General features: G+C 31.4%; 1 protein-coding gene across 8 annotated transcripts; it reads left to right on the top strand.

The window, feature by feature from the left end:
• The first annotated feature begins 2,937 nt into the window (after positions 1 to 2,937).
• Positions 2,938 to 9,188, top strand: LOC130827215 (DNA-directed RNA polymerase II subunit RPB7). Of its 8 annotated transcripts, none has more exons than XR_009047181.1 (8): positions 2,949 to 3,297; positions 4,992 to 5,115; positions 5,208 to 5,373; positions 5,486 to 5,536; positions 5,820 to 5,885; positions 6,018 to 6,086; positions 6,705 to 7,146; positions 7,223 to 7,344. XR_009047181.1 is itself a non-coding variant. In XM_057692870.1 (7 exons), the coding sequence occupies exons 2-7, from the start codon at positions 5,000 to 5,002 to the stop codon at positions 8,606 to 8,608; spliced, it is 534 nt and encodes a 177-aa protein (XP_057548853.1). In that variant the 5' UTR covers positions 2,938 to 3,297; positions 4,992 to 4,999; the 3' UTR covers positions 8,609 to 9,188. The 8 variants fall into 8 exon arrangements, 5 of the variants coding, with proteins under 5 accessions (XP_057548853.1, XP_057548855.1, XP_057548854.1 ...); XR_009047183.1 differs by having other exon boundaries at positions 4,976 to 5,115; XR_009047182.1 differs by having other exon boundaries at positions 2,987 to 3,248.
• Positions 9,189 to 10,728: the final 1,540 nt, after the last annotated feature.

Below are 10,728 nucleotides of genomic sequence, written 5' to 3'. Positions count from 1 at the left end.
GATGCCTAGGATTTGTGCCTTTGTGCCTCACTCTAGAACATCATTCTTTCATTGTTCTCCTTTACTTTTTGCCCTAGTGTAGATTTATTTTTCTTCATTTATGCTTCTATCTACTTTCACGTCACTTCATTTATGTAAGTTTATTTCTTTGATGCTTTGATGTATTTATTGTTTTCCTTTATTGCTTTCCTTTAATGCTTTCATTTAATGCTTTCTTAGTTTAGATTTAATGCTTTCATGTTCTTCAATTCCTCTAATGCTTTCCTTGTTTATTGCTTTTATCCCTAGTATGTTGGAGTAGTTTCTTATGGGTTTTAGGTTAGAGAAACCCTAGGTTTGGTCTTGTCTTTAATGTTTAGGATTAGGGTTGAGGTTGATGATGGTTGTTGATTGATATTCGATTCGAATCTTGTCCTGCCGCTCCTAGAGAGACGTAAGGCGATTATAGGTCGTTCGTGTGGCTTATAGGGTCACCAACTTCCTCTCGACATCTAGAGTGTCTTGATTGATTATCGTTCGAACTCCCTTAACCTAGCTTATCTTTATTTCCAATAGACCATCCTAGGGTGGACATAGTCTCCACCCCGCTTGTCTTTCATTGTTGAGTTTCGCTTTTTATTCTTGTTATTAGTTAAGTTCACCCACCAACTAACCTTCCTTATAACCTTCCCACACCAAGTCTTTAGTCTAACATCCCTTGTCCTTGTGGTTCGACCCCCAACTTACCATTACACTCCTTGTAGTAGTATCAGGGTGATTATAAATATTTTTTGTATAGCTAGGCTATTAGTATTAACGACGTGCTAGGAGCCAGTTATAATGTATTTATATAGTATTGTGTTTGCAAAAGTAAATATTTTGTTGGAAATGATTGATGAATCCTACTAGCATATGTAATTGGATTTATAATATGGAATTTAGCTAACGTAGATATATATAGATAATGGAGGTTAGAGTCAAGGTAAAAAGCAACGTCCACTCATTTTAGTTATAACATTTTCTTTTTCCCAAATTTTTATGTATAGTCAGTATTTTGGTTGGATTGTGAGAGGAATTAAATTATTTATAAGACACTAATTATTTCTTAGGATTTATATTAAAACTATAAATTTGAAAGGTGTGAACAATCAAATAAATTCAGTTATTAAACTTTAGCTATAAATGTTTACTCAGCGTAAGCTGATAATGTGGTTTTGTTCTATGAACCTGTCCTTGGACAATATTGAGATTGATGAAGTCAACAACACCTGAGAGCGTAAAGGTTATTAATCAACAAACTAGTCTCATCCAATCATATAAAGGAACGTAAGTAAAGTAAATCTTTTATTTAAAATTATTTTAGCACTTATTTTGGATTATTGGAGAAAAGATTCCACCCTACGAGGTGATGTTATTTCGGAATGTTTGACGCACTGGCTAGTCATTATTTTGAAATGTTTGTTTGAATTTGTAGGGTGACTTTAAGTCAAAGGGAAAAATAATTTTGGTTTATCCGATTCACAAACGAAATTCTGTTGCATTTTATGAAAAAATATTTATATTTTAAATCGTGTCAAATGATTCTTATATTGTATTTTCTTTACATCTTTCAAAAGTTGTAAACTCTGATATTTAAATTCTTATAATCAGTTGAGTAATTGATGGTTTCATTTTAATTAGATGGGTTAAGAGGAGGATATTGTTCATTTTTATCCTTTTACTGTTTTCTTTTTTATTTGATTTATTTATTTATTTATTTATTTTATTAATTTTTTATTGTTTTTTCCTTTTTTGTCTTGTCTATAAACAATGTATGATTAAATAAAAACTCACAAATAATAACTGGTACATATATATTTACGTACATATATATTCTTCACACTATAGTGTGTAGATATAGACAAGCATAAAAATATTTACGTCACAATTAAAAACAATTATATACCATTCAAGAACAATTGTATGCCTCATATATTTTCATTTCTATTTAAATTTATAAATCATTTAAAATTTTATTTTTATACTTTAAGGTCTACTAACTTAATTAGTAAATCATTGTGTAAAATCACAAATATATGGTTCAAATCCTATATAACGATTCAAGATTGTGTAAAAGTTTCGATTTTAAAGGTACATACTATTATTTTAAAAATACATATCTACATACCGGTTAAAAATAAATATATACGGTTAAGAACAATTATATACCATTCAAGAATAATTGCGTACCACATAATAATAATGAGTAAATAAGTATGCGATTACTAAAACTAATTTCTACAATTACGTAGCAGCATATATTGATGCACAAAAAAAAGTATAATAATTTAAAAAATATGTTTTTCATGTTTGTATGGTATATATATAATATGTTTTTCATGTTTGTATGGTATATATATTTTTATAAGGAGTACATAAATAAAAAAAGTGAAAACTACAAAAAAAAATTGTATAAATTAAATTAAAATAAAAATTTAGAAAAATAAAAAAATTTTATAAAATTAAAATGAAAAAGTACATGCGTACTCCCTTACATCGAACATATACCTCATATAATGTGGTATGTACTCTATTTAATGTGATAATATTGCTTGGTTTTTATATTTTACAAAACGATTATATATGTGTATGTGTTGTTTTATGCAAATTAAATGGATGTAAGAAGTAAATGAGATAGAAAGCAATCAATATAAAAAAGAAGCTACACTCGTGTTCATTAAATTACACCCGCTAAATTATGAATAAACATTAAAATTTTAAATAGAATTTTTTTAAAAAATAAAATATATCAAACAATGTGGGATGAAATAAGAGTTGTAAAAAAATCAAAAAGACAGGAATAGTTTATCTACGTTACTTCCTTCATTCCTATGAAAAAGGATCTACGTGATTTTGTTGTGTATTTTCTATATATAGAACAATGGAGTTGAATAATGAGACAAAATACAAGTAAGTCAGTGGCGATCTACGTATGGCCCCCCGGACACGTGCCCCAGGTGAATTTTAAAAAAAAAAAAAATCGAAAACAGGGGTTCAGTGTCATTTACTCAATTAGACAATTACTCCCTCTCCAGCTCTCTTTCACTCTAAACCTAAAAACTCAAACTCTTCCTCCACCTCCGTTGGTCGCTGCCGCACTCCCTCACCACGCTACCGCCGGCTGCTGCTCCATCACAGACGCCTTCTTCCGCTGCTGCCTGGTGCTTTGACGTTGTCGGTGCTTCTGTGGGTTGCTCGAAGCCTCGATTCGAACGCAGTCGAACTCGAAGGTTTTAAAACCCTAATCCCTAAAAATCGAAATTTTTTATTTTGTTTAAGGTATTTTCACTCTTTATCCTAAATCGTAATATTAATCTTGTTCTAATCTTTAATCTTAGTGTTAATCTTAAATTCTTAATCTTAATTTCTTGTAATGTGCTCTTTCGACCATTGGTGATTACTATCTTCATCTTTGATTTTATAATCTAAGCAATATGGAGCCATTTATTTGTTTGAAAAACCCTGGAATTGGGTTTAAAAATCTACATGAATTAATGTTTTGTTTTGGTAAAAAACTGGAAACATTATTTGATTTTTTTCATTGAAGATAGTGCAACTGATGTATGGGCTAAAATCTTGTTGTCGTAGCTTTTGTTAATTTGATGTTATGATGATGATAATAATTCTATTTGTGAATTCAAATTGTTTCTAAGCTATTGAAAATTTGAACCAACATTTGAAAATGTTGAAATTTTAGTAATAATTTTGTTAGAATGTTGTTTCTTGATTTTTTTTTGTTTATGTTGTTTGAGTGATTGAAAATTTGTTAATGTTAAATTGTTAATGTGTTTGTAATTTGAATTTTGAAAAGTTGAAATGTTGTTCTTGATTTTTTTTTATATCCTCTTTGGATATTTGTTAATTGTTATTTGTTAATGTGTTCTATGTTGACTATGTATATTAATGTTCTTGCTAGAATTCAAAAATCAAAATAATGAAGAGAAAACAAGAGAATATTGCATGTTGACTATGTATATTAATCGTTTTTATGTTCTTGCTCTCGTTTTTATTCAGTTTTTTTTAGGGTTTTTAATTTTTGTGTTTTTCGAACTCATGAGCTGTTTTTATCTTCACGTTGGAATCAAATATAATAATCTTTTCATCATCTCCTACACTCCCAATTTTTTTCCCTAAACCTGACTTGCAAAGAAGGCGGCGACATCCTTCGAACATAAAACAACAACCGTATTCATTTCTCCTGATTTTCGAAGGAAGTACAACAATGGCTCTTCCTCCATGCCTTTGATTTTTAAAGAATTAAGATTAAGACTCCTTCCTCATCTATTTTTTTTAAGTAAGGATAAATCTGACCTTCTGTGCAATTGCAATTTCTTGTCGATTGAATTAAGAAACAACAATTGCAATTTCTTCTTTGATTCATTCGAAAATTGTGGGACATGCAGCAATAACAATCTGACCTTCTGTGCAAGAGAAGAGATCAATTGCAAACACATCAGCCTCGTTTTTCCTAAAAGCTTTAGTACGGTCCAACCTTCGTTCTTTCCATTTCACTAAAATGTATGAATGTTGAAGACAATCTTTTGCATGATTGGGGATATTATAATTATTATTTTACATTTCTTTATTCTTGTATCATATCCTTATTAAGTCATGATTTGCGTCAAAAATCATTACAATATATTCTAAGAGTTATTGTTATCTTCAAACTAATTGGTGAATAGTCTTCAAAATTCAGTAACTTAGTAATTCAACCCTAGAAATCTTTTTAACTTTCTCCTTTCTTCTTCCAGTTTTGCTTTCTTATCTTTCTTTTCTTAAGGGTTTTGCTGACAAAAAAGTTTGTTATCGGCTTTGAATTCCCTCAGTTTATGTTAATTTGGCAGAATTTTCAATTAGGGTTTTGTTTCTTTTTCAATTTGCTTCTGTTACTTCTAAGTTTTTCTTTAATGTCTGTCGCATATTAACAGAAAAATTTTGGCCTTGCTTTTTTGTTGAGTTGTTCCCCTTTTCAGCGGAAAAGATGTTCTTCCACATAATATTGGAGAGAAACATGCAACTTCACCCACGCCACTTTGGGGCTCGTCTTCGTGAAAAACTTGTATCCAAACTCATGAAAGATGTTGAAGGCACTTGCAGGTTTTTCTTATAATGAAACCCTTCAATTACCTAAATTCAACTTCTTAACTATTTAATCTAATTGAGTTTTCTTGTTTAATGTCATTTTTTAGTGGGCGCCATGGATTTGTTGTTGCAATCATGGGAATCGAGCATGTTGGAAAAGGATTAATTAGGGATGGAACTGGGTTTGTTACTTTTCCTGTCAAGTATAAATGTGTTGTGTTTCGTCCTTTTAAAGGGGAGATTCTTGAAGCTGTTGTAACAATGGTTAACAAGGTAATTATATTATAGTAATATGTTTAAACACTTTTGTTGATTTTAATCTTCGTTTGCTTTAGTTTTGGCTGTTGAAGTTTGGATTTTAATGATTGCTGTTGGAATTTGGCAGATGGGTTTCTTTGCTGAAGCTGGTCCTGTCCAGATTTTTGTGTCGAATCATGTGAGTTTTCTTTCAAATTTTTGTAGCATGATGTAATATTTATGTTTGTTTTCTATAAATAAACCTTACTCGGACTCAAATATTTGAGTGGTTTTGGGTATATTTACAGGTGTCCCACTTTACTAGCTTGTTAAAATTTCTATAATTTCGGTAAAACTGAAGTGTTTAGTATTACACTAAATTTGCCTCATTAGTACAGTTTGGGTTGTTTTAATCTTTGATTATTGGCTGAACGGGTTTAGATTAAATTTAGAGTTTTTATTTTGATATTTGTTTATTGTAGCTAATACCCGATGATATGGAATTTCAATCTGCGGATACCCCTAATTATACTACTGGAGATGGTTCGGTATGTTCATATGAGTCTCCAAGTTTTTTTTTTTTTTTTTTTTTTTTTTTTTTTTTTTTTTTTGTAATGTTTAGTTAAGTCATTGTGTGGAATTAGATCAACATGTGTTTGAATTTGGAGTATCTTTGGCAGGTTAAAATTCAGAAAGATAGTGAAGTGAGGTTGAAGATTATTGGAACTCGAGTTGATGCCACTGAAATTGTATGTCGTCCCCCTATTTCGTTTTTAAATACGCTCATGTTTCTTTCATATATTTGTATTTTTTTCCTCTTATATTAAGACTGGTTGAGCTTAGTTTTTTAGTGATGGTAGTTATGTTTAGGCATCATTATATTTAATGTGCTTCACGGAAATGCTCAAAGCATCTAACGGCCTTTTTCTCAAGTGTTACCCATTTTGAGTATCTACTTGAGTTTTCCTTTGGTAATGTTTTTAGGTCATAATTAGGTTAAGCTAGATTGAAAGAGTATTGGTTGAGAAGTGACTCATAAATGTCAATGCCATGTTAAATAGTCAAAATTAATAAGAAATTATACAATTATCTTAAATTTATGAATTAATTGCGAATTACGGCCTTATTGTTTGATGCTTTTGCGAGTTACAGCCTTGATTTTTTTTTTTTTTGCGAATTACAGTGTCCAAAGTAGCCTTTTGACAAGTATTCAAGACAAGTGACCGGTTCCGTACAATTTTAACCGTTGACCACACTTTATCTTTGACTTTCCTTTTTTTGGTTTTTAATTTTTTTTTGTGAGTTTTATTTTGATTTTATTTTATCTCATTTAATTCCTTTCTTCTTCATTCAACCTGTTGGATCAGATTCAAGGACAAGCTCTCCAAATCCTCCGTTGTTCATCCATCTTTATTCATAAATGTTCCCAAATTACTCCCTTTCGCAAGGAACCCTAAATTCCCAATTGAAAGCACTAGTGATTTTAATTTTCAGATTCAATCGACTATGAAGTCAATCCTTAATTCCCAAATTACTCCCTTTTGCAAGGAACCCTAAATTCCCAATTGAACCTCTTCAGTCATCAAGATTAAACCCTAACGCTCCCATTTACATCCCTATGAAATCTTACCAAACGATCGAAGATTTCTTTGATCGGTGATGGGAACTTGTTCACACTTCTCCCTTCCTTTTTGAAACTGGCTTCAAGATTGCTTCAAGGACGTTGACGATGGTCTTTTTGATCATTCTGATGATTTTGATCTCCTTGATTTCGATGATTTCTTCGATCAGGATCTCCAGAATTAATTTGTACGAAAAATACTAAATCCAGCTCTATAGCTCTGTTCTGTGCAGGTTGAATGGACCTGAACAATTTTTTTTGCAGATGAGATGAAAATGGAGGAGCAAAAAAAAGGAAGGAAATAAGGATTTGAGTTCCCTTCTGCTCAACACTCCTACAGTCCTACTCCAACATTCTTTATGATTTGAGGACAAATTAAGGTATTGCAAGCTTGAAATATGGGCGAGGTTTTCTGGGATAGAGCCAGTCAAATTGTTTGATGAAAGATTTAGCACTTTAAGGTATACCAATTTGGATAATGATTCTTGTATAGCCCCTGATATATGGTTGGAATTTAAGATCATATACTCCAAATTAGAACATTTGGATAACTCTTCTGTAATATCACCATCCAAATCATTATGACCCAAATCAAGCTCTTTCAAATATCACCATCCAAGCACTTTTAACTTTGAACAATTGCTAAGTTCAAACAAAGAATTAATTGCCATGTTCAATCATAAAATGGAGAGATAAAACATGTGAGCTTTAGGGAGTTGAGTTGCAGTGTCCTCACTCTCTGGTGTTGACGACCGCAATGAACCCCAAACCATTGACAGACAGGGAGAGTGTGGTTCCAAGAGTTTAGAACTTCAAAAGGGTCATCAGTTATTTGGGATTTAAAGAGGAACCAAGCTAATTTTTCTTAACTTGAACATTTTATGGATGAAGAAGAAAAAGAGAGGAAAATGATTGGGATTGAGCAGCAGATTGAGGAGGGGTTATGGATTTAAGCTTTAATGGAGTGATATCAATGTTAGGAGAAGAAGAAATTAAATGAGAAAAAAAAAATAAAACTCAAAAAAAAAAAGTCAAAGGTAAAAAGTGTGGTTAACGGTTAAAATTGTACGGAATCGGTCACTTAGCTTGAATTTTGGTCAAAAGGCTACTTTGGAGGCTGTAATTCGCAAAAAAAAAAAAACATTAAGGCTGTAATTCTCAAAAAATTAAACATTAAGGCTGTAATTCGCAATTGTAAATTTATTAAAGAAATTTTTGAAAAGTTAGTTTTAAGAGAGGTCAGTCGACCCCAAATTCATAGGTGGCTCTACCACTCTTGTACTTGGTATGCGGGTAACCGACTAACAAGGGGGTACAAGTTTCAGCCCTTCCTATTGTTTTTACACCACGTAAAGTTCTCCCCATTCCCCACCATGATGGATTTCAATCCTCAGTCCATTTATCTAATTGATGGAAGACGAAACACTTAGCATAACCTATGTGCCAAAATGTACCTGGTTTTTCTGTTTGTTATTGCACTTGTTTCTGGCTCAAGTGGACAGTTTTTCTTTTAAGCTGGTTTTCATTCTGATCAAATCGCTCGCCTTTCTATGTACTTATTGTCCTATTTTGTTGTTTTTGCAGTTCTGCATCGGCACAATTAAGGATGACTTTCTGGGTGTAATTAGTGACCCTGGTGCAGCGTCATAGGAGTGAAATTTACTCCGTCTTTTATCTAATTCTGTAGCAGTAGTAGAATTCATGAATCAAGATACCAGTTTTTATGAAAATAGAATATTTCGCAGGAGTTGTAATCAAGTATCAATTACTACCAAGTAATCCATCCTTACGTATCAACCCTTGGTTTAAGCTTATTTTTTTCTCGTTTAAGCTTATTTTTTTCTTGTCTCTACCGAAGTTACTCGTTTTTTTGTAAATGTGTGTATTTTTGTTGAGTTTATGACAAAAATCACCATTAATGTCAAATTTTCAAGTTCCATGCTATTGAACAGCAAAACTTTTAGAATGTTCAAAGCATAAGTCGTCATTATCATCATACCCAGTATATTTCGCTCATAGAAAACTATGGTCAGGGTCTGAAAAGGAAAAGACGGTGGCAACTTATATCCTTAAAGGAGAGTGCGGACTAAAGAGTTTCAACTCGAAAAAGGTTAATATTTTGGTCTTAAAGGGGTTTACAATGAAATTCTATCATGCACAAATCACCATATTTTGGTCTTAAAAGGGGTCTACATGAAAGGTTAATATGAGGATATTCACCCTGTTGGGTTGGAAATAATTGGACGCACTTTTCGAAAAAATTATCAATTTAAATAAAAAAATGTGTTTTTTGAAAACTAATTTTCAAAGCAAGTGTCACCTTATTCAACTATCTAGTAAGAATTTACTTGTTACTAACAACGAGCAATTCATTACTTAATCAAAAAAAGTCATCAAAATATTTGTTAGTAGCAAGTAGCAATCAAAGACCCTTTTGTTTTTTATTAAAAACAAAATAATAATTGAAGATTTGCTCGCTTTTATTGCAACGTATAGTGCAAAAATAAGACTGTATCACCTTATTTTTAAGTTTACTTATAATGTGAGTTTTATTGTTTTAGTCTCGATTTCTATGTCTAAATTTTGTGAGTGTTCTATGTTTGGTTTCTTATGCTAAATATTTTTAATTGCTCTCTGTTTGGTTTCTTATGCTAAGTATCTTCAATTGCTCTCGTGTTTGGTTTCTTATGCTAAGTATCTTCAATTGCTCTCTTGTTTGGTTTCTTATGCTAAGTATCTTCGATTTCTATGTCTACTTTCCTCTTATGAACTGGAAACCTATACATGTTCGAAATAGAACTAATAAGCCTACTTTTATCCATTTAAGAGAGACCAAAATCTAAAACAAACTATCATTCACCTATTTAAATAACTTTTTCAATTATTCTAATACGCACTTAATCAGTTCACGTTAGTCAATCTATACTTGCTCACAAGTTATGACATTAACTCAACAATTAAAAAAGCCTTCACATTGACTAGACCAACAATCGAATAAGCCTTCACATTTCTCTAAACCAACGAGACTTAAGTTATAAAACTACATCACCATGTAATGCCATAAACTACTAACACTTACTCGTGTCACGAACATTAATAGTAACTTATAAGTTGGCTACAATTATACCGTTTACAGCAACTGACGAATCAACCATGTCAAGCATCCCTAACATGCCAACAATCACTCTAATAACTATGATTATACCACAATTAACTAGCAATAATACTCAATAATATAAACAATATCCACCCTCATCTTTATAAGGCAAGTGACAATTCACAACCACGTTTAGTGACTAATAATCTTAACCATTTATAAATACTATTATCACCATTCACAATATAATTACATATTCAAAGCTTATACAATTCTATTTAATTTACTAAACATTTTCAACCCAAAAGTAGTACCATCATCATCTTTTTCATTCATACTTCCAACCCTAATTAATAATTATACTCAAATCATCAATTAAAATCTTACCCATAATAAGATTTAATGAAAATAACACCAAATCAACATCAAATTCATAAACTTAATAAAATTTCAATTAGAAACTAAAAAAAAAAGATTAATTAGAGAAAAAAAGATGGCTCACAATAGAGGAACTAGAAAAGGGTAAGATTGTAGGAGGTTGTTGTGGTGGTGGTGCGTGTGCGTGGTGGTGAAGGCTGCACAACCAGTCGTGCCAATTTCTAACTGGTATTATGGTCTGCGATTTTATGGTATGTTATTCACCTACATTTAACTGGTATTATTGTAGGAATAA

Source organism: Amaranthus tricolor, chromosome 11 (genome assembly GCF_026212465.1).
Source record: "Amaranthus tricolor cultivar Red isolate AtriRed21 chromosome 11, ASM2621246v1, whole genome shotgun sequence".
NCBI lineage: Eukaryota > Viridiplantae > Streptophyta > Magnoliopsida > Caryophyllales > Amaranthaceae > Amaranthus > Amaranthus tricolor.
The sequence above is the reverse complement of the archived record's forward strand: the minus strand, read 5'-3'. Positions and strand labels throughout refer to the sequence as shown.

What these genes read in the sequence shown, in the direction of transcription:
- LOC130827215 (XM_057692868.1), top strand. Translation starts at nt 5,000, where the DNA reads ATGTTCTTCCACATAATATTGGAGAGAAACATGCAACTTCACCCACGC. An exon ending in GATGTTGAAGGCACTTGCAG is followed by an intron (nt 5,116 to 5,207) that starts GTTTTTCTTATA and finishes GTCATTTTTTAG; the next exon opens with TGGGCGCCATGGATTTGTTG. An exon ending in GAGTTGATGCCACTGAAATT is followed by an intron (nt 6,087 to 6,704) that starts GTATGTCGTCCC and finishes CTGTTGGATCAG; the next exon opens with ATTCAAGGACAAGCTCTCCA.